The sequence below is a fragment of the Papio anubis genome, chromosome 2 (genome assembly GCF_008728515.1).
Source record: "Papio anubis isolate 15944 chromosome 2, Panubis1.0, whole genome shotgun sequence".
NCBI lineage: Eukaryota > Metazoa > Chordata > Mammalia > Primates > Cercopithecidae > Papio > Papio anubis.
The window spans coordinates 85,022,102-85,049,312 of NC_044977.1; the positions used below are offsets into that span (position 1 = coordinate 85,022,102).

At 43.9% G+C, this 27,211-nt stretch overlaps 1 protein-coding gene across 12 annotated transcripts in view; it reads left to right on the plus strand.

Annotated features, from left to right (window-relative positions):
- ERC2 (ELKS/RAB6-interacting/CAST family member 2) overlaps window positions 1-25,444 on the plus strand; it is a 1,259,367-nt gene extending 1,233,923 nt beyond the window's left edge. For 11 of the 12 annotated variants that reach the window (XR_001899782.3, XR_001899781.3, XM_031662799.1 and 8 more), the window contains one exon: window positions 22,475-25,444. Coding sequence is in view for 8 of the 12 variants with exons in the window: in XM_031662799.1 (XP_031518659.1) it covers window positions 22,475-22,717 (243 nt within the window). In the remaining 4 variants the exon portion in view is untranslated. The remainder of the gene's footprint in view (window positions 1-22,474) is intronic. The other variant, XR_001899786.3, reaches the window with a different exon arrangement.
- Window positions 25,445-27,211: the final 1,767 nt, after the last annotated feature.

Here is a 27,211-nt window from a genome sequence, read left to right on the forward strand (position 1 = left end):
CGATCCCCACCTCCGACTGCTGCTTGTAATAATTAGGCTTCGTAACACTTAACACTTGGATTTCATTTCCCAGTGACAAGCAAGTAACAGTGGTGGGCCAAGTTTCTGTGCATGGGTGCTCTATTTCCAATCATTTCTTCCTTCTGATTTCCCAGCTCTTGAGGCCCCAGCCTAATGCATGGAGAAAGTATGGCTTTTGATGCCAATAATCTTGGAGATACTTGTTCCTGAGCTGAAAAGGAGATTCTTGCAGGGAGATTTTTGTAGGCTCTGACCATAGGAGATGAGCTGAGGGAGTGATGGGGCTGTAATTATTGCAGATATCTTGGGAAGCTGCTGTGCTGCTCTCCAGGCCCTGAGCACCAGGGACTGATCAAGATGGAGAGAATATATATCAGGTCAGACATTTCAAGCCATACCAAGAGCCAGCTGACTGCAGCCCACGGCCAAATCCAGCCTGCTTCCCGTTTTTGTTTTACTGGATCACAGCCACACCCATTCATGTCCTTATTGTCTGTGACTGCTTTCATGCCATGATTGCAGAATTGAGTAGCTGTGACAGGATCATAAGACCTGCAAAGCCTAGCACTTTTACTCTCTGGCCCTTTTCTATCTTACCAACCCCTGGTCCATAGCATGGTTTTCATAAACCTGTACATCATTTATTCCCCAGAATAAGGTATCCTTGGTTTTGTATTAAATAAGATGGCAGAGGCAGCTCAGCATTGCAGTTGCAGGAAAACCTGACTCACTGGTTGATTCATTCATTCATGGAATGCCTACTGTGAGATATCACTGTTACCAATGACATCATCTCCAAAGAGGAATCCTTTATCCCTCTTGATTTAGGAAGAGGATAAAGAGGAGCCTTTATTCCATCTAGACCAATGACCTAATTTTGAAAATGGGGAAAGTGAGGCCCAGTGAAGGAAAAGTCTTCCAGGCCATACAATGAGTTAATGGCAATATTGGAACTAGAACTCATATCTCCCAGGCCAGAGTACTTGAATCACAATAGTCAACCATATTACTTCTCCTGTGTCTTCTGCATTTGATCAATAGCAGCCAGTGGCCTGGGCAACATTTGGGGGAGCAGTAGTTGACTGTGTGATGCAGCAGTTTCTCCCCCTGAAGAGCACATCTCTGGTTTGTTCTTCAGTGTGGCTGATTGTGGTGATTATTCACATAAAATGCACCTGTCACTCCTCTGCACAAGGTCAGACCAAGGGTAATGTGAGCTCCTTGAAAGAGGAACCCATTTTTTTCAGGGTGATTATAAATTAAATATAAATGTAGGCTTAGGATCCTGGTGGACATTCTCCCAGGGAATTCTTTATCTTGCATATATTTGCAAAATAACCTTTGTAAAGGTTAGGCTACTCTTGGAACTGAAATACAACTTGGAAGTTTAAAAATTCCAAGATATTTTGGGAATGTAATAATCCCGGTTCTCTTTCCTCTAAAATTTTCTGTACGCCCTCACTGACTTACTGTTTAAGGAGTCAAAACATGAACTGTGTTTCAAAGTCAATCCAGGAGCTCACTGGAAAATTGACTCACATTCATAGCAATATGCAGGGATGTCTTGGGTTCAGAATGTGGGTTAGCTAGAGTTTCCTTCAACTTTCAATAATTAAATGTTTATGATGCTTATGATATGACAGATATGGAGAGAAAAAGTCAAAGAATCCAAAGGTGGCCGGGCGCGGTGGCTCAAGCCTGTAATCCCAGCACTTTGGGAGGCCGAGACGGGCAGATCACGAGGTCAGGAGATCGAAACCATCCTGGCTAACACGGTGAAACCCTGTCTCTACTAAAAAATACAAAAAACTAGCCGGGCGAAGTGGCGGGTGCCTGTAGTCCCAGCTACTCGGGTGGCTGAGGCAGGAGAATGGCGTGAACCCGGGAGGAGGAGCTTGCAGTGAGCTGAGATCCAGCCACTGCACTCCAGCCTGGGTGACAGAGCGAGACTCCGTCTCAAAAAAGAATCCAAAGGTAGACTTGAAGGGTGGATATGCATTGATAGTAAATGAGACAGAATCCCAGGGCTGTGGCCTGGGGACTCCCATCTCCCGGAACTCAACATGTAGAAACAAAACCCTATCAACTTCAAAGGTCAGCTCTGGTTTCTGCTTTATATGGCGGAATCCCCTACTTGACTGCAGCCTTGGATTTAGCCTCTCTGAGATTCACTCTCTTCACCTTAAAAGATGTGGAAATTAAGATCTAAGTCAGCCATTCTCAACTGGGAGCAGCCCCATCCCCATATCCCTCCCCACCCCCAGGGACATTTGGCAAGGTCTGGAGACATTTTTCATTATCAAACTAGGGTACTACTGGCATCTGAGTGGGTAGAGGCCAGGGATGTTGCTCAACATTCTGTAATTCATAGAGCAGACCCCCACAAGGAATTCTTCAATAAAGAATAATCTCGGCCGGGCGCGGTGGCTCAAGCCTGTAATCCCAGCACTTTGGGAGGCCGAGACGGGCGGATCACTAGGTCAGGAGATCGAGACCATCCTGGCTAACCTGGTGAAACCCTGTCTCTACTAAAAAATACAAAAAAATTAGCCGGGCGAGGTGGCGGGCACCTGTAGTCCCAGCTACTCGGGAGGCTGAGGCAGGAGAATGGTGTAAACCCGGGAGGCGGAGCTTGCAGTGAGCTGAGATCCGGCCACTGCACTCCAGCCTGGGCGACAGAGCGAGACTCCGTCTCAAAAAAAAAATAAAAATAAAATTAAAAAAAAAGAATAATCTCAACAAGTCAGAAATGACTTGTCTTACAGAAAAGGACTAGACCTTGTTTATCCTTGTGTCTGTACCAGACAGTACCATACCTGCACACAATGGATGCTCAAGAAATATCTGTTGAACAAAGAAACATGATCATTTACGAATATATGAATGATCGAATATTATGCCTGCCTTGTGAGAATGCCAAAAGTTTTTTGTCAAATAAAGTATCTATGCACAGTTCCTGGCTCAGCGCCCAGCACATAGTAGGTATTCAGTGAATGGCAGCTCATGATGATGCTGATAACATTTACCTGAATTTGCTTCATACTCGTTTTAAATAAGAATTCACTTGTTTTCATCCTTTGCCAAGATAATAGGCAGTCTGTGCAGGCAGAAAGCCCAGTGGGGCTTTTACAAATATTGGTTTACAAAGAATCTTTTTCATCTTGTATTTTCCAGATAGGTAAGCCAAGGGCCACTTGGTTGTGCCTTCATTTCCGCTCCCTCTGGCAGGCTGTTCCTAGGCAGGGTTTTGTTTCTCTAAAATTATTGTTTCATTGCTTTGTTGTTCTAAAGGAACCTGTTGGTTAATATTAATGCATTTTTATCTTGGACCATTTCCTTCCGGTTCTTTTTTCCAATCTGCTGTCATATTTTCCTTCATCCTTTTTAATATCAGTGCTGCTTGTGAAGCCCTTTCATGTACATATTACCCCTGATCCTCCAAGGAAGCCTATGGGGTGTTACCATCTTTATTGGACAGATAAGGAAACTGAGGCTCAGGACATTAAATCACAGCTGACGAGTGGCCTCTGGCTCTACCCTGACTCTACCCTATTGCCTCCTCCTAGAATTTGAGATCTAGAAGAGATTGAGAGACAGAGGTCAGAAAAGGGGAGTTGACTGCCCAAACCCACGCAAGAAGTAGTGCCCAAGTCTCCTGATGCTTCCATCCTCTATTTTTTAGCTCTTATTTTCTTCCCACCTATACCTGAGAATCATTTTGCAATTGAGTTTCTCATTCATTCATTCCAGGAGGAAGTATGGCATGCCTCTGTGCTCTGTTGTGATGTCATGGGAAGACTTCTGGGTTGGGGTTTTGCTCTGCTACTTATCACTGAAAAGCGTTTGCCTGAGTTACTTCATTGCCCTGAACTTCAGATTCTCGTATCAGAAGTGGAGATGACAACCTTTGCCCTGTGCCACTGAGTTATCGTGACGGTCAGTTGAGATCAATGTAATAGCAAGGGTTTGTGAACTGGAGTCTTAAGAGAATTTCGCTACACTCTCTTCTCTCATCCTTTTCCCCAAGTCTAGAGCTGGCAAATATGAACACTTCTGTTACATTGGCACACAACTCCATGATAAAAATGATAGTCATATTGACTAATATTTATTGAGCCCTTAAGACTGTGAGGCACCCCACTAAGCACTAACATGTTTGGTCTATGCTATTTTTCTCAACACCTCTATGGAGCAGATATTTTCACTATCTCCGTCTGACAGATGTTGCAGTGGAGGCCCACAAAGGTGCAGTTTCTTGTTCAAGGTTGCACAGCTAATCATGGGCTAAGCCACAATTGGACTCAAATTCAGTTGGATTAAAGAGCCCAAGGTCTTCATTCATTCACTGATTCATTTATGAAGAACCTCCTAGTGCCAGGCACTGTGCTAGGTACTAAATAGCCATGCAGATGCTTCCTGACTCTCCTGCCCCCATCCAGGCCAGAACTGGGGTGGCCAGGATATCTCTTCCTCCCAAAGGAGGTGTGGAGACACGTGTGCTCCTGCTGGCCTGCAGACCCATCAGCTGTGTCAGCTGGAGTCCTGGGAAGAGGATGACATTGCTGCTTCCAGCTGGGAACAGCTGATCAGCACCAAGGGAGGGCCAGGAGGCTTTGGCTGAGCTTCATGAGGAAGTCCAACCCCAGCAGCAGCACAAGCACAGTGATTGTGCACCAAGGCCCTGTGAAGACCCTGGCCTGGGGACGAGTTCCCTCATGCTTCCTGTGATGCTGCCTGCCAGAGCCTACTGTTTGGGACTTTTGTCCCTCCTGGCTTATCTTCAGGGGTTTCCTCAGGACAGGGTTACTTCATGGCCAATTGAAGTCTCTGAAAAAACCTGTTGGGGCTTTCATAGTGCAAACACAACTGTTGCCTGTGGACAAATATTGACTTTTGGTGCTAACTCTCTCACGGACAGACGGCCACCCTTGGGAGAGCCACGACGTAGGCCTTTGAGCACGAGTTGCTCAACCAGGTCAAAGGGAGATAGAGGCAAGATGAGATGCTTCTTCGATCTCAGATGACCCTCTCCCAAATGGACCCCGATGGTCTCAGCACCAAGGCTGCCTGGAGTTTCAGTTTTGTTGGGAGCAGTGCAGCAAAACTCCACCATGACTCCTGTATTAGTTTCCTAGGGGTTCAATAACAAAGTACCACAAACTGGCTGGCTTAAAACAACAGAAATTTATTCTCTCATGGTTCTGGAGACCATAAGTCCAAAATCAAGGTGATGGCAGGGTCATTCCCTCTTCGAAGGCTCTAGAGGAGGACCCTTCCTTGCCTCTTCCCAGCTTCTGCTGGTTGCTGGCACCCTTAACATTCCTTGGTTTATAGATGCATCGCTCCTCTCTCTGCCTCCATCACCCCATGGCCTTCTCCCTGTATGTATTCTGTGTCTCTGTGTCCAGTTTTTCCTCTTCTAAGAACAGCAGTCATGGGATTAAGGCCTACCCTAATTCAGTATAACCTTACCTTAATTCAAATATATCTGCAAAGACCCTATGTCCAAACAAGGTCACAGTCACAGTTACTAGGGGTTAGGACTTGAAAATATCTTTTTAGGAGACAGAGTTCAACTGACACCACCCAAGGAATTGTTCTTCACTTAAGGAAAGGTTATGTAGTCCCCAGCTGCCTCTACCCAGCTTCCACTTTGCTCTGAAGTCACACATCTGGCCAGGTCACTCCCCCTCCATGGTGTCCCACTGCCTGAAGGCAGCATCTAGTCTCTTTAATGTGGCCATAAAGTCCCACCTGATGGGGGACTGGCCTTGCTTGTCTCTCTGCCCTGACTCTGCCACTTCCCCGCTTCCCGTTCCATGTTGTGTCCTTGGTGCTTGAGGTTCACTGGGTCAGCTTTGGCCTAGCTCTATTTCAGGCCTTACCACATGCTGCTCTCTGCTCAGATAGCTCCTTTCTTCCCTCTTCCACTGGGTAGCTCCTACTCACCACCCCTCACATCTCAACCTGGAAGTCATCTTCCATGAGGAATGTTTGCTGGCCCTCTCTGACACCATACAAGGTGTTTCGGGGTGTCTTGGGCCCCGATGAACTCACACATCACATTGTATTTCAGTAGTCTTCTTACCCGTCTGTGCCCCTGACCTGGCTGCAAATCTCCCAGATTAGGGTTTATGTCCTACTCCCTCTCAAATCCCCAGTCCTGGCCCATGGCTGGCAAAAGTGATTGCTTGTTGAATTGAGGAACTGAATGAATGCATGAATGAATGAGAAAATAAGCAAAAATTATAACTGTATCCCAGCCACCTTCCTAATTTTGTGAAAATTAAAGGAAATTCTTCCGCCTTTCTGCTCGTGACACCCTACCATTGAATTCAACGCAAGCAAATATTCAGAGAAATGATGCTTTAGAAATTGTTAGTCTGCCAGGGTTTGGTCAGGACTGAGGATAAACCGTGAGGGTAGTTCCTGGAGGAGTCTTGATTTGTCATCAGGAATGTCCAGCCTTGGGCCATCAGCACTAACGATGACCAGTGTGGTACCGGTGGCCATCTTTTGAGTTTTCAGCTCCATTTCCTTTCTCTATAAAGGTGGAAGGCACCCAAAAATATGGATAAACTCAGCTAATTTCTTCTGCTTTGGCACATGTAGCTTTTTTGCATGATTGAACACCTCAGCCCACTGAAGAATAAAAACTGTAATTCCTCTCTCTCTCTTTTTTCATTGTGTTTAGCCAAAACAAGCTGTGAAAGAATGTAAAATATATCATTTTGTTGGCACCCATTCACAAGTGAGTCAGTGAGCTTGCTCACATTTACAACTAAAATTGGATTTTAACCTTCCAAAAATTTATGACAACTGCTCCTTCTTGTGGCTTAAATGTTGACATATAATTAATTTAGGATTTCTTCCCAAGGCTTCCTGTCCAGGTTTGTACCTGCCACAGAAATATCCTTGAAATTTTATCTAACAGCTGGAGCCATGAGAAAAAAAAAAAAAAAAAACCACTGGAGTTTTGTAAAACAGGGTGGGCTATGCCAACAGGAAGAGCCCAAGAGAAAGTGCGAGGCTGCCAACGTGGCTGGCTGCCGGAGGTGTCCCAGGTCGGAGGCAGGGAATTTGCAGTTTTGGGGAAGCTTGGGGTTCTTTCTACCACTGTTTCTTCCTGGCCCCCATGATGTGTTCTCTCTTTACTCTGCACACATCTTTTCATGAAGATGACCAAGCCCATACCTAACCTGGGCATGAACATCCCACTCTGGTTATTTCTGCACTCAGGATCAAGCTGATCCTATTGCCCTCTGCTGTATATGGGCTAGGATAGAGGGGGAGATAATAAGGACTACTTCTCATTGCACTCCTGTTATATGTCAGCCATTAGTAAGGGAGAGTTCATTTTGTTTTATATTCTCAACCACCTGGAGAGGTTAGAGTTACTATCTTCACTTTGGAGATGAGAAAACTGAAGCTCAGAGAGGTTAAATGACTTACCCACAGTCAGCAAAATGGAAAGGGGAAGGAGTAATAGGTAGTCCACATATATGAAGCTCCTATTAGGCCCTGTCTCAGGCTCTCACGTTTAGTGATTATGGCAACAACAAATTATCTAGTCCAAAATGTCAGTAGTGCTGAGGTTGAAAATCACTGCTGCAGAAGCATTTAGGGCTATTCCTGGCACATAGTCAGCATTTGATAAATGTGTGTTACCATCAATGAACTTAGCTCTCTTCTTCATCTACTTCAATATTTATTGCGTGCCCACTGTGTGACAGGCACACAAGAAACACTTCAGTGAGCAAGACGCACACAGCCTGTCCTCATGAAGGCAGCCTAGGATGCAGTCAGGCATTAATCAGATCCTAACACAAATGTCTGATGCCGGGTTGCCCAGAAGCAGGAGTGCATACGGGGAGAGGGGGGAGAAATTGTCAGGACAGTGTTTGGCGAGAGGATTTGACCAGGAACGGAAGTCGGAAGGCTCCCCTGAGGAAGTGTTATTGAAGCTGACATCCAAGGATCAGCAGAAGGCAGCCAGGTAAAGGATGATGGGGAAAGTGCCCAAGTTAGAGGGAACATCTATGCAAAAGCTCTCAAGGAAGACCCAGCCATGTGCCTCCTCCAGCAGTAGGAATCTCTGTTCATGGCTTGGCACCCCTGATCAGGAATTTCATACATCTCTGCAGAGCTTTGCAATATCACTCAAGGGACTAGCTCCCAAGGAAGTTCTCCATAGCAAAGCTGAGGCCTCTGGAATATCCATGGGTCTTCCAGGGGACTCTGTGGTCCTGCTGCATTGGGCTTTGGCAGTGGCTTCAAGGGTGCCCCCAGAACCCACTGGCATCATGCTTCAGGTGACCACTTTGTCATGCCCCAGCCCCTTGGTCTCTGGCCCAGGTCTGCCCAAAGGCATTTCCTAGCCTTCAGTCATGGATGCCAACCAGTCTTAGAGGAGTTAAGCCTGACCTCTGCCTGCCAGGGCTTTGGGATTTAATAGGGAAACTTCCAGCCAGTTCACATATTATGAAAACACATTTTCCTCTCTTTAATCTTCAAAGTGACCAGTGACAAAAGCAGCACACAAATTCCCTCTCAGGGAACCTCCACATCTAAGTTGGAAACATGCATGACAGCTGGAAGCCCCATAACAGAGGGGAGAATGGGCCCATCTGAGAGGTCCATTGTTACAGCTCTCCCAGTTACACATGGAGACAATTACAGAGTTCACTTATATCCCTGAGTGGGAGCTGGAGATGGGAGACCAAGGGTTTCAGCCCTGGGCCCTTGTGCTTCATGCAGACTTAAAAGGGCAGGCTTTGGCATGGGATTTAAATATAAGTTCAAACTGGAGAGCATGTCTGCTTTTTGGCACTGTGCAAATGTGACTGGCCTCAGATTCCCACTGAAATAACCTCTGCTTGCTTTTCTCAAACTCCTCATTCTTTGGAGGAGGATATTATTGTTTCCCTTTAAGGTGGTCTGTTGGGCAAGGGGCCTCCTGAGCAAATGCTGTCATGTATGCATTTGCAGGGATTGATTGCAATTCTGGAAGCATCCAATTCTGTCTGTTTCTCAAAACCTACACCATGGAAAATACATAATGGATACTCACTTGGGACCCAGCATTATCAAACACATCCTTGGACTTGAGAACCTTGTTATTTGTTGCTTTGATAGTCCTGCCCCTACCCCCACACGTAGCACAAGAGCAGTGACACTGTAGACACTCCAAAAACCTTACTCTGTAGCACCCCAGCCAGTTCTCCTGCTGGCCAAGCAATTCTACTCAACATAAAGACGTTATATGATGTGGGAACCAGAATGTCAGCTACAATGCCAATGGCCTGGCCCAGGTGTCCCAGAAAGGTGCCATTTTGTTTATACTGCACTAAAAATTGTTGGACAAAACAGCTTTAGATTAAATAGAAACCTTATAGATTAGACAGCAAGTTTTACCAGTATCGATGGATTTCATGTCAAGTTTTCCCCAGTCCTTTCAAAGTGTTACCTATGAAAGGAAAAGGGCAAGAAGGCAAGATTCTGTGTATGGAGATAGAGGAGGGGGAGTAACTGAGTACCACACATCCTGGCCATCGCTGGGAGAGGCTCTAATTTGGAGGAAGTCAAGCCTTGGAAGTATACTTTGCCTGTAAAGGCATACCTTCCCTCAATAATCTTTTTAGCATCCCCACTCTTTCAAAGACAACTTGGACCCCAAAGCCCCCATGCAACCAGAAGACATGTGAATATCCCATCAGTTTCATAGAAGCAATAGATTGGAATCCTCCCGATAGTTCACTCAATTTCAGAATGATAAATGATCAATCATTGCATTCCTCCTAAATGAAATTTAGATGTCAAGATATATTGCTTGAGGTTTCTGAATGGGATTTATGCAGTTGAATTTCCAGGAGAAAATGTATTGCTTTGGTGTGACAGGGAAAGAGAGACATTCTGGATCTTTGTTAAGGCAAAACATTTGACAGTCAGGAAGAATGCTTCGGACATGTTAATTTTTTTTTCATATTTAAAAGTGATTAATCATCTCAAATAGCATGAAGCCAGAAGACCATAATGCAAACTCATGGAGGGGAAGGAGGATGCCTGTGGCTTCAAAAGTGGAGGCCTTCAAAAGTGGAGGCTTTTGAAGGAGGCTGTAGGTGAGCTTGTGTTGGGAAACAAAAATTAATGACTGAAAATCAATTTGAAAGCACAGAGTCTGGACAAAACCCTAGGAATGCATGAAAATCCACAGTTACTTGTCAGTTACTGCAGTGCAGAATAAGAAGTCCTTCTCTTCCAGTATATATGCATACACCACAGTAGATGCGACTTCCTTGGAAAGTCTTTCCAACCTTCCTGTCAGACCAAGTCAGGGTCCCAGTGTGCTCCTGCAAGCTGGGGATTTGACGTCCTACTGTGCAAGGATCACACCACTGCCTCACCACCTACTAGCTATAGGATTAATAGGTGGTAGGGCAGTGGTGTGACTCTCGCACAAGAGGACATGTGTAAGCACTCTACACCTGTTTCTGGAGCTGTATGATGGGTTAATAATGACAACCTCTTCAGAGTATAAGGACTGGATGTTGTAAAACTAGTGTCTGTGTTCAGTGAATGTTGGCGAGCCATTCTCATCTTTTTTACTTAGCATGACTTTAAATAGTCACATCTTCTGTTTAATGATTTGTTGAATATAATGTCTGGCATGCTTATGAGAGGTGCATTCCATGAAGTCAGAGCTAGTGGCTGTCTTGTTCAGCCACATGGCCTTAGTACTTAGCATGGTTCCTGGTAAATGCTAAAAAAAAGTTGTGGAAGAGAGGAACAGATGGAGGAATGGTGGGAAGGAAAGGAGAAAGGAAGGAAGTATTCCTATAGTTTTCATAAAAAACATAGCTTGAAGACAATATAAAATCCAGACTGAATTTGCTTTTGTATCTCATTTAAGAACCCACTTTGCCTGGCGCGGTGGCTCAAGCCTGTAATCCCAGCACTTTGGGAGGCCGAGACGGGCAGATCACTAGGTCAGGAGATCGAGACCATCCTGGCTAACACGGTGAAACCCCGTCTCTACTAAAAAATACAAAAAACTAGCCGGGCGAGGTGGCAGGCGCCTGTAGTCCCAGCTACTCGGGAGGCTGAGGCAGGAGAATGGCGTAAACCTGGGAGGCGGAGCTTGCAGTGAGCTGAGATCCGGCCACTGCACTCCAGCCTGGGCGACAGAGCCAGACTCTGTCTCAAAAAAAAAAAAAAAAAAAAAGAACCCACTTCACTTTCAACTCTGCAGACCAAAATGAGGTAGCATTCTTCCTGTTCCTTTGTTTGCAGGTGAGGATTAGGGCCCAGAGAGGCAGAATATCTTTAAAAGGCCTGACTTCACCCAGCTGGTTGCTGGCTTATGTTTATGTTTCCCTTTTCCCTTCCCCCCTACCAAAGATGGTCCCCTCCCCCAAGAGAAGGCTATTTCCTTTTGTTTGGGGGGAAACTCTGAATTGGTGATTGCTTAGAAAACACAAAGAAGTGTGTAGCAAGTTGAAATTAAAAAACAGTTCATGAAAAGCAAAACTCTATTTAGCCCCAATCTGCCAAGAAATAAATAGTTTAAAAAATGAATTTCAGATCACTGACAATGATGACTGTGTTTATGGCAGTGGGGTTGTCTGTCTTCAGCAGGCCATCCTTGCAGGCATGCACCCAGCATTTAGAAATTAAACAAAAACACATTGAACTTGCTGCATTAGCTGTTGCCACATTGGAACGCTAATGGGTTTAGTGACCACAACCGACCCAGGCCAGCGTGTGTCAACAGCCAGAGGACCAACCTCAGTCACTGTTTGTGCTTTGCCCAAGTTGTTACAAGCTTAATTCTTTGCAGCTTACTTTTCCTGCTGTTTTGGCCTCTCCCCCACCATGTCTTAGAAAGTGTAGCCCCAGCCCAGCCTCACATAGCAAGGCCACGGGGTCCTGGCAAGATGTCTGAAGACGCAGGCACCTCAGCTTCTTGGGTCTCATGAGCAGTTACATGAGGGCTCTGCCTCCCCCCTTCTTTAGCCAGTCACTTCTATTAGGCATTCTGGAAACGGCCCAGTCTGAAGCAAATGCAGAGAGCCTCTTGATGAGCTACCCACCTGGAAAAGTGGAGTCTTCCTCTCTCTCTTCTTCTCCAAGAAAGTATGCTGAATAGCATTTCACCTCCAAGGTGGTTTCTTTGCACCACAGGCAAGCCTTCAGCCCTGACTGAGAAACAAGGTCAAATGCCTCCATTTTTGCACAGCTGAATCAAGCACTGGGTTGTAGGATCCTGGCGGTGAAGAGGTTAAATCGCTCAAAAGGCTGGATCTGTGGTTTCCTGCCCACACTTGCTCTGGCCTAAGGCAGTGCTTGCTGTTTGGGGAGGGGGAAAGGGAGGTCTCGCCTGGACCCAGGTGGCCGACAGGCAAACCATGTTATTAAGAAGCAGGGATCGCAAAACCTTGATCTTCAAACGAGACCCCTAATTAGTCACCAGCCCAAGAGTAAATGGCATTCCACCTCAGTGAGGCGGGAAGGGCGCCTTCAAATCCTGGAGACTAATTGCCATTATTGGCTCTATGAAGATCCTGTTGTAAACACTTGTCATTGGAGCCACTTCTGGTCAGTAAACTTGAGATATCAAATTGTTCCTTCATGTTTCAAATTCTACAGAATGCCTCTTTGGCTCCTTTTCTAGGAGGGGGCATCTCCTTCCCAAACATGACAGCTTTCTTAGCATCCAGTTTAGGGAGGTGTCTTCCTGTGACTTGTTTATGCTATGGCAGGCTCATCTTAAAACCAAATTCTTGTCAGTAAGGGGCTTTTTAACAATGTTTTACTTTATTTTCATTGGAATTTGAAAATGCCATCTCAAAAATAAGATAACAGGGCTCATGATCATGAAGATAATGGAGCTTATGTTTGGAGCACCTCAGGTACGCTGACTTTTCCAAGGCCCTGGGAGGTGCCCCCAATGAAGTGTTCACAAGGCCAAATATTTTTATCAAGCTTGAAATACTCAATTATTTATATATTCTTTTTCTTCAAGAAGGCCACCAAAATGGTATGAACTTTAGGCCACACAAAACCAAGATGTGTTCCACAGTATTCAAGGTGTGTTTCTACCCTTTCCCATCATGTCTTCTTGTTGCTTCTGCAGATAAGTCTTTTCTCTCTGTTCTTAGAAATTTTGTTTCTTTTTTTTCTTTTTTCTTTCTTTTTTTTTTTTTTTTTGAGACAGAGTCTCACTGTCTCCCAGGCTGAAGTGCAGTGGCGCGATCTCGGCTCACTGCAACCTCTGTCTCCCTGGTTCAAACAATTCTCATACCTCACCCTCCTGAGTACCTGGGATTACAGGCGCCCACCACCACGCCCGGCTAATTTTTAAATTTTTAGTAGAGACAGGGTTTCGCCGTGTTGGCCAGGCTGGTCTCGAACTCCTGAGCTCAGGCAATCTGTCCGCCTTGCCCTCCAAAAGTGCTAGGATTACAGGTGTGAGCCACCATGTCTGGCTGACTTTTTGTTTCTTGAGCCTGTTTTGGCATTTGTGAAGGGTGGGGTAAACTTTTCCAGGCCACATACAGGGTGCAAGGTTTTGTCTAATTTTCTTTTCTTTTCTTTTCTTTTCTTTTCTTTTCTTTTCTTTTCTTTTCTTTTCTTTTCTTTTCTTTTCTTTCTTTCTTTCTTTCTTCCTTCCTTCCTTCCTTCCTTCCTTCCTTCCTTCCTTCGTTCCTTCCTTTCCTTCCTTTCCTTCCTTTCCTTCCCTTCCTTCCTTCCTTCTTTTTTTTTTTTTTTTTTTTTGAGACTGGGTCTCACTCTATCACCCAGGCTGGGGTGCAGTGGCACAGTCATGGCTTACTGCAGCCTTGACCTCCTGGGCTCAATCAGTCCTCCTACCTCAGCCTCCCAAGTAGCTGGGACTACAGGCACCTGCCACGACACCCGGGTAATTTTTTGTATTTCTTGTAAAGAGGAGGTTTTGTCATGTTTCCCAGGCTGGTCTCAAACTTCTGGGCAGCGATCCACCCTCCTCAGCCTCCCAAAGCTCTGGGATTACAGGCGTGAGCCACGATGCCCAACCTAAATTTACTCTTAACTAGGAGAATGTTTCCAGAGATTGGGACCAAGAGATCCTGGATCCATCTGCTTCAAGGGCAGCCTAGATAATATCAAACCCAGATGGCAGAAGAGATCAACCTAAGGAAGTTTGGGAGCCATGGGAATTTGAGCTGGTCCTAGGGTCTCAGGACCACTGGGATTCTATTATCGGGACACTTTCATGGTAGTAAGTATTAAATATGTCAGTGTGTGAAAGAGAAAGGGAGGAAGAAAGTAGTAAATCATTTCTGAATATTTCTTGGAAATGGTGAGTTTTTCATTCACCTTTAACACTGATTTTTAGCTAGCATCAATGGGCCCTGAGATGAGGTATTCCACATTAACACCCACAGCGAGGCATGCCGCAGGGCCACATGTCAGATGATGTCAAGTATCCCCTTTTTCAGGGAGCTGAGCTTCATAACTGTTTCTTCAGCAAGCTAAGGAGTCACTATTACTCAGCAATAATTCCTTTGTGTGAACAGTTTAGGGCAGGACAGGGGGTGGGAGTTCTAGACACAGGCTTAGGATATTTGCTCATAGGATTCCATTGTCTCTGTGATGAAAGCCACGGTTTTCCCTCTGCAGGTAACCTAATAACCTCAGGCAGCTCAGAGAGCAGAGGTCCTGGCACTACCCAAGTGGGGTTCTCCAGGATAGCTCGGACATCCCCCTCTTTCCAGAGTGCAGGTGTTCTGTTTGTTGGACCAGCCCGCATCTCTGATGTCAGTAGTGGCACCCGCAAAGATTCCCAAAGCCTTCTTTTAACCTGTCTGTTTCACTGATTTCAGATGTTAGAAATTGTATTCCAAACCTTTGGTTATTTTAACTAGTTCAGAAAAGAAAGACTATCATTAGTTTTGACAACAAACAAAACCAGTTTTTGTTCTATCAGTTATGTTTAAAAGATTCCAATTTCAAACTAAACACAATGTGTGGTTATTCTGTCAGCGATTTATATAGCCACCAGGGCGCCACAGTTACACACTGCATACATCATTGTATTTTTAAAATGTACTTAATGAACTTTTTTTTTCTTTTCTAGTAACTACTTCATTGCCTTAAATGAATGCATTCCAATAGAATTTGTAACAAATGACCACTTTGTGTTTGCATTAATGCCAAACACGTTTAACAAATTTTTAACAAGGAACCCTGGCAAAATGCCAGACTCCTAGAGGGCCACTGAAGGAATGCCATACATTTAAACTAGATTTCACCTTTTCACTGAACTCAGCAAGTGTCTTAGGTGTCTTGCTATCTCAGGATTGTAGCATTTCTATTTTTATGTCAGATAAGTTGCACATTTTCATTATTTTTATTACTGAGGTTGTACCTATTTCCACAGGACTTTTAAATCTATGCAGCTGTTTCTGAAACAGTATGAAAGCAGCTTAGAAATTAATCTTTATTTCTCCAAAAGTGTTCCTATCTTACATAGGTTGGTAGATGCATGTATGCATATACTGTACATATCTACCAATATATCACTGTTTAAAACAGCACAGTCAACCAATTGTGTACAACATATAGGCCAATGGTTGTCAACTAGGGCAATTTTATCCCCCAGGGATATGGAACCATGTCCCAAGACATTTTTGATTGCATGACTGGGAGAGGGGCAGTGCTGCTGGCTTCTAGTGGGCAGTAGCTTGGGATGCTGCTAAACATCCTACCATGCACAGGGTAGCCCCCACAGCAAAGAATTATCCAGCCCCACATGGCCGCAGTGCCGAGATGGAGAAACCTTGGAGCAGAGTGACAAAGACCTTTAGCCATGGGCAGTCTCTCCAGTTAAAGGAGGTATTCTTTTGAGGAAAAACAACCAAATACATTTCTATTCAACCAGTGCTTTAAAAAGTACCTAGAATACCTAATGCTTGTGTTGAATGGCAGATATCTGATTTTTTATTTCACTGCTTTCTGCCCTTGAGAAGACAAAAGCCCAAAATGTAGACTAGGGTGGTGCTGGGGCTGGCTGGTGGCCAGAGTATATGCAAGACCAGCTGACTCGTGCCTGGTTCTGCCCGTGGGGAGAAGGCTATGGCTGGGCACTGGGAACGGTCTCCCAGGCAAGGCTGATTGAAGGCAGGAAAAGCATATCCAGGAGATAGTTTTAGGTGTTCTGTGAACAATGACTTTTACTTTAATAGCCATGCAATTAGCCTAGTGCATATTAGACAGACAATGGTTCTATTATGGTAGCAAAATAAGTATTTCTTTTAAAAGGAAACATTTAAGTTTTTGATAATTTTTTGTTTGTTTGTTTTTTTGTTTGTTTGGTTTTTTTTTTGAGACAGAGTCTTACTCTGTCACCCAGGCTGGAGTGTAGTGGCACAATCTTGGCTCACTGCAACCTCTACCTCCACCTCCCTGGTTCAAGCGATTCTCCTGCCTCAGCTTCCCCAGTAGCTGGGATTACAGGTGGCCGCCACTACGCCTGGCTAATTTTTGTATTTTTAGTGGAGACGGGGTTTCGCCATGTTGGCTAGGCTGGTCTTGAACTCCTGGCCTCAAGTGATCCGCCCGCCTCACCTCCTAAAGTGCTGGGATTACAGGCGTGAGCCACTGCACCCGGCCAGTTTTTAGATAATTAAAAAAATATAGTAGTTACATATCACAGGTATTGTGGAGAGGTTACAGAAATGGGAAAATAGAACACAAAAGACAGATTTAGGAAATCCTTGCCTCAAGGAGTCTGTGGTCTCTGGAGAGAATGGTCGCTGGAGTCCAAAAGGCATGGATTCAAATGAGGCCCCAGGCAGCTGGGGAATGTTACCAAAAGCATCCAGTTGTTCTAAGCTTTCGTTTCCTCATCTGCATGAGGGGCCATTAACCAACTGCATCAGTACCTCAGTGCTATCAAGCTGGTTTTAGATAATTAACGCAAAACACAGAGCGTGGTGGCCGATAGTATGCACCAAATGGTAGCTGTTAATAATTCTGATCACAATAATAACAACAAAAATAAATCCTACGGAGACAAAGCAGTCTGTGCTGCCATTTTGATGTACACAGCCTATATTCATTTGAATCCCTTCATTTAAAACATTATGGGTGAGTTATACCCCGTGCACAGAAACCAAAGATGAAATACTAAGTCCCTCCGCTGCCTCCTCCCAGCAAACTTCCTCATGCCTAACAGCAGTTTGCAATTCTGAGCACAGGGCTGGTCCGGCCCACCCCCATCCCAGCCCCCAGCCCTTTGGGTTCTGAAGTGTTACATTTTATTGCCCCGTGGAGCTGTAGGAGTCCACTCTCAAGGTAAAATGTTGCTCTCCACTCATATTTTTGAATTATGGTTTCAAGGTGGTTGCTTCTATCAAGAAAATTAAATGATTTAACATAATTTGTTGCCACTTTGATCACAACAATAATAAATAAATCTTCATGAGGAAAACGGGAAACCCATTCCACTCCGTGTTTAAAGATGTTAAGTAATAATACAGATGTAGTTATAGTTTTTTTTTTTTTTTTTTTAGCAGAAACGACTCTATTGGGTTTTGCTATGAGCAGAGTGGCTTCATGGAGCTGTTCTGCAGGATGCCCGCTGCCCCCAGAAGGAGCAGCTCTTCTCCTCCAACCGTTGTTAATTAGTCTATCAGGGGCTTGCCTTTTCTGTGGGCACCACGTGCAGCGTGTTAGGGGCATCTGAAGCCGTCGTGAATGGGTGTCTGTTTTTGTACCTGGGGGCACACTGCACACATTTGGAAAGCACATGGAACATAATGGACATTAACCCAGATGTCAAAAATAGCCTGCGTTTTACTACTGTTATTAAACAGTTTCCCCTTTAACCCCTCCATGTTTACCAAAGACCCCTTTCTCCCAGCCTGTTTCTGCAAATCACTACTGAAAGGGCAGGAGAAGAAAGCCATAATCGGGCAGGTGTCTTTATTCCAAAGAAAAACAGTCTGAAGGAATATTTGTGAGACACCACACGTTTATAGCCTGCTCCCCCTGGGGCATTTGTCCTGGAGCGGAATCTTACTGCTGTGCTCGGTCACCCACCCCGCCCCTCACACCCCCACACCTAGAACCAAGTCAAGAGCAGCAGTCCTACCCAATCCTGGTTTCTCCCCACAAAGAAAATAGCTTTATATTTTAGTATGATACTATTTATATATTCTTAGGTTTAAAAAAATCCAAAAAGCACACCAAAAAAAAGTCTGAAGGAGAAAATTTTAATGGCTGGACGCCGTAGCTCACGCCTGGAGTCCCAGCTACTTGGGAGGCTGAGGCAGGAGAATCGCTTGAACCAGGGAGACAGAGGTTGCAGTGAGCTGAGATTGCGCCACTGCGCTCCAGCCTGGGCAACAGAGAGAGACTCCATCTCAAAAAAATAATAAAAATTAAATAAAGGGGAAAAATTTAAAAACATCACCCAGAGATAAATATTAATAATATTCTAATGTATACACTTGCAAATGTTTATGTATATGTTGATGCAAAAATGAGATGGAGCTATGCATATAAAATGGTAATCTGCTTTTTCCACTGAAAAGTTGTGGATAGACATCTTTTCCCATCAAAAGAAAATAAAAATTGACGTCATAATTGTCATCAGTCACTTAATAAATCTTAAGCATCCCTATCACAATTCCCCGTTCCTTTTCTTCATGGTGCGAATGTTTAAATTCTCATTCATTTGTTGATCTGTGTGTCTATTTGTTTCTGTCTTCCTCCCCAAGAATACAGGCTCCATGAAGGCATGGACCTTGTCTGCTTTTCTCACTATTACATTCCTGGCACCAAGCACGTTGCCTGACCCAGAGAGGTGCTGTATTAGTCTATTGCTCCATAACAAATTACCATAAATATGGTGGTGAAAATAGCACCCATTTATTAGCTCACAGTTTTGTACATAGCCCAGATGGGCTCAACTGGGTTCTCTGCTTAGGCTCTCGTAAAGCCAAAGTCAACGTGGACTTAGCTGGACTTCAATCTGAAGGCTCCAGGAAGCATCCACCTTCAAGCTCCTTCGGTTTGTTGGCAGAATTCATTTCCTCATGGTTGTAGGTCTGTGGTCCCTGTTCCCTTGCTGACAGTCACCTGGGTGCCATTCTCACATCGTATAGGAAGCTCTCAGGTCCTTGCCCCGGCTCACTCCATCACAGCACAGCCAATCCCTCTGGTTTCAAATTTCCCTAACTTTCTCTTCTGCTACAGCAAATAAACATCTCTGCTATTAAAGGGCTTCTGTCATTAAATTAGGTCCACTCAGATAATCACCCTTTTTAAAAATTTTTTATTTTTTATTTTAGACAAGGTCTCATTCTGTCACCCAGGCTAAAGTGGCACAATCACGGCTTACTGCAGCCTTGACCTCCCCAGCTCAGTTGATCCTCCCACCTCAGCCTCTCGAGTAGCTTGGACCACAGGCACATCCACCACACCCAGCTAATTTTTAATTTTTTTTGTGGAGATGGGGTTTTGCCATGTTGCCCAGGCTGTTCTCCAATTTCTGGGCTCAGAAGATCCGCCCACCTCAGCCTCACAAAGTGCTGGGATTACAGGCATGTGCCACCTCTCCCAGCTGATAATCCCCCTTTAGACTAATTTGAAGTCAACTGATTAGTAACTACATCGTAAGGTAACTTTATAGTAAACGTGGTCTGATACCTTCTCGCTCCCTGTGCCAGGGATTAGGATAGGGAATCTTGGGTAGGGAGTAGATTTAAGGATTTTGCCTACCTGAGGCGCTCTCTAAACTGGTAGGCTGGGCTTAGTGGCTCATTCCTGTAATCCCAGCGCTTTGGGAGACTGAGGCAGGTGGATCACTTGAGCCCAGGAGTTTGAGACGAGCCTGGGCAACATAGTGAGAAGTCATCTCTATAAAAAAAATACAAAAATTAGCCAGACCTGGTGGCACGTGCCTGTAGTCCTAGCTCCTTGGGGGGTTGAGCTAGGAGGATTGCTTGATTTCAGGAGGCCGAGGCTGCTGTGAGCCATGATTATACCACTGCACTCCAGCCTGGGTGACAGAGCAAGACCCTGCCTCAAAATGAAAGATATATATGTATATACACATACACACATACACTCTATCGGATGTACAAGTCTAGAAAATTCATCAGAAGGGGACCCTGCAGTATATGTGAGACTTCCCACTCTATATCACACCCAAGAGGGTCAAGAAAGGCTTCTTGGGAAGACATGACATCCAAGCTGAAACTGAAGAATAAACAGGGATCGATCAGATAAAGAGCTGGTGTAAATGCATGTTAGATAGAAAGACACGCTTGTGAGATGGGGAGAAAATAAATTTTTAGGGCTGCAGAAGCAAGCTCAGCTTCGGTGGAACATTCTTCTTCGGTGGAACACAAGAGTGGAATGTCAGGGGTAAGTACAGGACTGCAGAGAGGCCAGATGGGGCCTCGCCAGTATGGCCTGGAGTCCATCAGTCCTGCATCCTAAGGGCAATGGGATTAAAAACAGGATTGTAAACAGGGGTTGTAAACTGTAAAAGGGAATGCACTATGGAGTGGATGTCACCATTGAAATGGCGCTGCTGTCGGCTGCTGCGTTGAAAGTGCGGTGCTGTAAGAGGAAGCTGGAGAAGGGTAAGGGCCGCTGTGACTGTCCAGGTGAGGGAGGACTGGCCAGGGATCATCTCACAGTGGGTGGCAGCCTAGATTGGCTCATTGCTGGAAGCCAGTTCATTTTTTATTATTATTTTTTAAAGCATATGCTTCTTTGCCCCCTCCACAAGGGATCATCTGCATTTCCAAATGCTGGCGGTGTCACCTGAGGTTACCTTGTTGTTTTTCTTTTTTTCCTTAAAGCCAGTTAAGCCTCCTGGTGAATGGATTGTTTGATTGAAAGAATGACTACACTTTTAGAGAATTCTCTTCTCTCCAGCATAAACGTTACCCAAAAGCAGTGTGCTGCCATTGTGGGGCATTGTATTCTGCCTTGTGACCTGTTGCCCAGCTGGAAATCTTTCTCACAACTGAATAAATGATTGTTCTTTGCTACTTTATCTTGGAAAAACATCAAGGACATCGGACATTCACTGTAATTGTTTTTCACTCGTCTCCCCATCTGTAAAAAAAAAAAAAAGGACTGGTGCATTTGAATACTACTTAGGGTTTCTCTTTACCTTTTAATCATGTGGCCTTTTAATAAATTGGTCAGCCCTTTAAAAGGATGATTAAGAAATGCTTAATGCACAAAAGAATTAGAGCTATGCACAGCTCATGAAACAGAAAGCGTGCTCTGACTTACAATTTTCATACAAAGTTTGCAGAGAGTTTATGTGCCAGAATGAGTAATATGATCTGCTCTAGGAACTCCCTAACTTTCTGGCTCTGCAAAAGTCATTTTTTTACCCCAATTCAAGTTTCTTAACCAGAAGGGTTACACCAAACTCCTCAGAGTATGAATTAGCAGAGTTCATCCAAGCCACATATTTCATTTGCACTACTTAATGATGGCTTGAAATAGCTGCCTACCTGTGCAGACACTGGGATCTTTGGTATTCTCGTTAGTCGGCGTGACTTTAAACATGCTGCATATCAACCACCAAATGAGACAGCTCAGGGTATGTGTACAAGTGACTTGTGTGTACACAAGGGTGTGTGTGTATGTTTGATCTTTTCTCTCCCTGCCGTATTTCCCAGATAGCTGAGCTCATGTGGCTGGAAACCCTGAAGCACTCACAGGCCATATGTGAATGATAATGGCACAGGCACACAAAGTTGAGCATCAGCAGGGAAGGAAGTCCTCATCTGAAGCAGTAGTGTGAGATGGACCCCTCTTCTCACCCATTGCACTATTGCTTCCCAGGATGCAGTTGTATCCACACTCAGGGCTCCTCACTGGGACAGTGAGAAACCTTGGGGTGCTCCTGGATACCTGTTTCCCAGGGCAGTAAATAGACAAATGGATGACTGTCGCATTTATGTTTGGTTGGTTTTTAAGTGAATGCTAAGTTCTCTGATATCTTAACCATCTTTAATTCTTTAATGTCTATAAAATCAAATTAAAAAATAATTTTAAAACGTCGTCATTGTAGAAAAGTGTAGAGAGAATGAAAGTTGACATATAGTCTGATTATGTGGAAATAATCACTGGAACATTTTGGCATATTTCCCTTCAATTTCCTTTTTTGTGTATCAAGAGACATTTGTACATATATGTGACATATTTTGAAAGAGGCCTCTTCTCAGACGTACTTGCAGGACATAGTTTATCTTTCTGTTTACTTTGTCCTTCCTCTGTGTTTCTTCCCCTTACCCCCTCCCCACTCCCACCCAATCCCAACCATTGAGAGTGGTGGAGAGGCGTGCAGGGGTGAAGAGTGGGAAACTTTCTGCCAGGATTATCTCAGATATTGTTGCCAGTTTCTTCTCCTGCTAAATTATGTGCCTTCTTGTTGCAGCTATCAGAAGGGCTGAATAAAGGGAACATGCAGCTCTGCAGCAATATTCTGATAATCTATTGCAGTGAGGCTCACATCACTGTCCACCACCACCTGGAGCGGCTCATCAGAACTGAAGGGGAGTTTTCACTTACATTATTGAGCGTGATTCTGTTCTACTTGATATTTCCTTCATCACCTCATGTCATTTCTCATGGATTTGGATATGATGGAAAGGAAGAATGCAGAGGAGGAGAAAAGTGACAGCTCCTCCATTTTTGTCGGGATGCGGGCATTTTGAATGTGATCATCTTTGCTGAATGTCATTATTTGATAACATTTTGTTTATATTACTTAAACATCATTGGATAAATTTGAACTCCATGGGATTTTAACTGTGGATTCAGCTTCTGTTGGACAACTAGCCTCATCTCCAGTATCCTGCTGGTTCAGTCTAATTGGGCATTCCTAATGCATTAGATTATCAAAAAGTGTAAATTCGCTGTGAGTGAGTGGTGTTGGCAGTGCTTGTATACCATGATGCATGGAGTGTTTGACAAAGAAACAAAAAACACCAAAAATTGCGAGCCTTTACCCTCCTCTATTTCTTTAATCTGTTGTTTGAAGAACCGCATTTTGAGGGTGTAACCAGTAGTTACCTCTGGGCCAGGTTGGAAATGAAATCAATTTTTTAAACCACTAATACTTGCCAAGAAATCGCCTTATGAGAACATGGTGTGTGTCTCTGACAATGCATGGCACATCTAAATTGATCATTCATAATTTTATCCAGTACCCCGTCATGTACTGGAGAGTGGCAAAAGCCTGAGGCACCTGCATCTCTCTAGTCCCTGTGTTCTGCACATCCCCACGGCGGGGACGCCACCAAGCCTCAGACTCTTTCCATCCCGGTACATGCAGGTCTCCATGAAGAAGCTGGGACTCATTCACATTTCAAGATCCAAATGCTGTGCAAACAGTGTAAGCTTAGATTTTCTGTAAATGAAGGGTCATTTCTCTTTTTTTTTTCTTTTAAAGAAAATGTGTCTGCAACATGGATTCCAAAGCATTTCAGCATCAAACATGAAAACATTGATGAATGAGGAACAATCACAAAAGCTGTGTCTCTGTATATAGCTCTACACAACATGTATGTGGATACAGTCATTATTTAAAGCACATGCCAGGGAAAAAGACCAAATTTTGAGGTCTTTTACATACAGTGATATGGTACTAAGGAGAATTAAACTCCTACTGCTTCCTCTGAATATTAAGAAACAATTAAAATTGTTATAACTTCATAAAACTCATGACTGAGTCTGGCAAACATGTGCAACTCTTGTATTGCTCCATTTTCTTGTCAATGGAAGAAACCCTTCCACGTGTATGCAAGTGGGAGATGAAAACCTGCATTTTTAAAGGACAAACAGTGAATTTAAGCATGAGTGGCCTTAATAAATATAGTTGTCTTTCTTTGCTGCTGTGGAAAGGATTCTAAACAGATGTCCCTGAAGTCTTGCATTGAATTTAGTCATTATTATTACTTTTTTAAATGTTGGTGCAATTAACTCTGGACCTCTCTTGTGAGCCATAGAGATATTTAAAAGACAAACACCTTATTTGTCGGGGAAGATGAAACTGTCCCTGAGTTGCACCATTCTTTCTTGGTGCATTCGCAGTTAAGATACTCAAGCAGGTTTCTTGCTTCAGGCTTTGTTCTTGTCATCAGTAAGTATAACCAACTATGTAATGCTTACGTGTTGTGTAAACAATCCAAATGCATTCATGTTTTAAAAGTTTGTCCTTTAACTATCAGAGGGATCTAGGTCTTGGTTAGAGACGTAGGCAGAGTTCTTTGCAAGCTTATTTAGCACATTTTGACACAATGTTGCACTGAAAACCCAGGCCACAAATGCGTCCCAGTGAACAGTTTGAATGTCCTCAAAAAGTGGTCCTCACTGCCTCCTACAACCAGGTCTTGACCTGAACTCTGCAACTGAATACTTGAAGTAGGAAGTAGGAAATCCAGTAGGGAAAATGGGTCCTTGGAACAGAAAAAAAAACAACCAACCCATGTATAGCTAGCTATTTCTATGTATGTGCCAATTTTGTCACAGCTCTTGTTTGGAGGGATCATTTTCTGCCCAACTTTCGTTGGTTAAAAGTAATATTGATCTTACCTTTATGGGGGCACATCATTTAGTCCCTTAAAATTTAAATTCTCTCTAACATAACAACCTTTCCCATTTCATGTAATATTCTCTGATGTTTGGGGGGTTACCAAAAATATCCCTTTTTCACATATTAAGAATAGTCTCTGGGTTTACAACAAACACTGTGATGTTGGGAAGCTATTTCCTTTGCGCGAACTTTAGCAGGTTTCCTTCTAATCATAACATAGTTGAAAAAAGACGTTTGGGCTAACATTTAGGAGAAGCTGGTCTTTGTGCAAAAGCAGGCTTGTACTTGATACCCCATTTGATTTCGATGTACAGTCTCAATTTTGTATTTAATGATTTTTGTGTATCCAGTATGCACGTTAGCAGCGTGTCAACTTTCATTTGAAAGTGGGTTTCAATTTACTTTTTAAACAGTGTTTATGACGAGACCTCAAATGTGTTGACATAAGCTCTATCTGCAATGTTTTTGTGTAGAGTGGCGATTGAATGCTGCCGAGGGTCAGTGTATCTAATTCCCCGAGACCCTCGTTTGATAGTGCTTCTTGTAATATTTCTTCAAGTGAGTGGCATGTGGGTTGTGATATTGACCATGTGATTATGGACATCGATATGAAAAATAAATAAATAAAACTAAGGAACCCTGGAAACTACCAGTGGGCATGTATTAGCCAGTCATTGTAACCTCGTGTCTAGTAGAACATTGTACAAGGTATGTACAGTTCATAAATTTGTTATCATGTGTATGAGAAGTACTTTGTGCTGATCGCCTTATTTATATTCATCAAATAAACCTCGTTTCTTTCTGAAGTGAGTTCATTCTATTTCTAATAAATGCTCCAATTGTGCAGTTTCTAATATATTGAGGGTCATGGATCCCCATTTGAAGAACCCTATGGACTTAAGTAAAAAGGGAAGTTATTGGCTCATTTAACTGGAAAGGTGAAGACATAAGTCTTCCTTTATGTACATATGAATCTAGAGGTTCAAATTAGAAAATCAGAAGTTCAAATTAGGAAATTTAAGGTACTGGCATTGTCTCTCTTCTTCCTTCCTTTCTTCTTTCCTTTCTCTTTTTACCTTTCTCTTCCTCCCTCTCTCAATCTCTTCCTCTATCTCTCCTGATCCCTCCCTCTCTTCTTCCTTCCCATCTTTTGTATCTTCCCTTTTTCTCCCTTTTCTTGTCTCTCTCTCCCTCTCCCCTTCTTCTCCCTTTCCCCTGCTTCTTCTCTCCCTGTTTCCCTCTGCACTTTCTATTGGGTTGGCTTTGGACTCTGGTAAGCTCTCTCCACTTGGTTGTAAAGATGACTTCCAACAGCTTTGAGTAGTTTTGATTTTTAGAGGAGAGACTTTCTCTCTCTGAGCTACATCTACATCTGTCCCCTAAAGGGACACTTGGTGGTTCTTTTTTGGATTATGTGCACAATTACCTTTTTCAAGGCCATGTGATTGACAGCCTCACTGGTGGGGGTGGGAGGAGCAATTTCCAACAGGGAAAAATGGATTCTATTCTAGAAGAGAGGGACAAGAGGGCTGGGCAGGTAAAAATACTAGCTAGCACTGCCACCACTTAGATACACACACAATTGTCCATGCAAGGCCTTGCCAGCCTTCACAGCCTGTCTGTGGATCAGTGAAGAACCTCAGTGCTAGCTGTCCTTTTTTAGCCTGCAGAACCAGCCCCCGGTTCCTTTAATGGTTTGATTTATATGCCAGGGAATGAATTCCCATTCTTACCATGACAGAAATCAATGAGTAATTGATTGTCAGAGCTAGAAAGTATGTTAGATGTCATGTAATCCAACATCTTCATTTTACCAGATGGAGAAACTGACGCCAAGTCAGAAGTGACTGATCCACACATACATGGTAAGTTCATGGCAATCCAAGACTGTCGCCAGAGCTCCTGAAACAGGAATACGTATCCCTGAGGCTCTTTGAGAAGGAGAGGAAGGAACAAAACCTCCCTCCAGTGGACCCTTGACAATATAGGGGGAAATATCATTTTGTTTCTGTACTCAAAGAAACATTTCTGGGTTCAAAGCCACCACATGTGACCTTCCCTCAACGTTGGGTACATTTGGGGGAACCTGAAAGTTGTTTGCCTTTTCCATTCTGTTGCCTTTTTATAGAAAGAGAACTTCTCTTAGGACAAGAATTTCTTGCCTCCTAGAATTTCCTGAAGCAGCAGCTGGCATTCAGGCCAGGCTAGATAAACCCATCTGGCCACATGGAACCTCTGCTTCTTTACCCGCAAGTTGGTCTTTTTGGTAAGAAGGGTACCAGGCCGACACACTGCTGGACTCCAACTGCAGGTTCATCTGTACCTTTACTTCCACGGAAGCACATAGACTTAAGTTGGTACTCTGGAGGTTTGACTGCATCTGATATCTGTGGACCGCCATTACAAAAGATTGGAGAGACATTCTAATTCGTAGAAGTACTGACCTGTAATAAAAATCATACTAATAATAAATAACATTATTGAGCATTTGCTAGGAACTTGGCCACGATGCTAAGGACTTACATGGATCGACTGTTTATTCCTGACAACAGTCCCACGAGGTAGATATTGTCATGG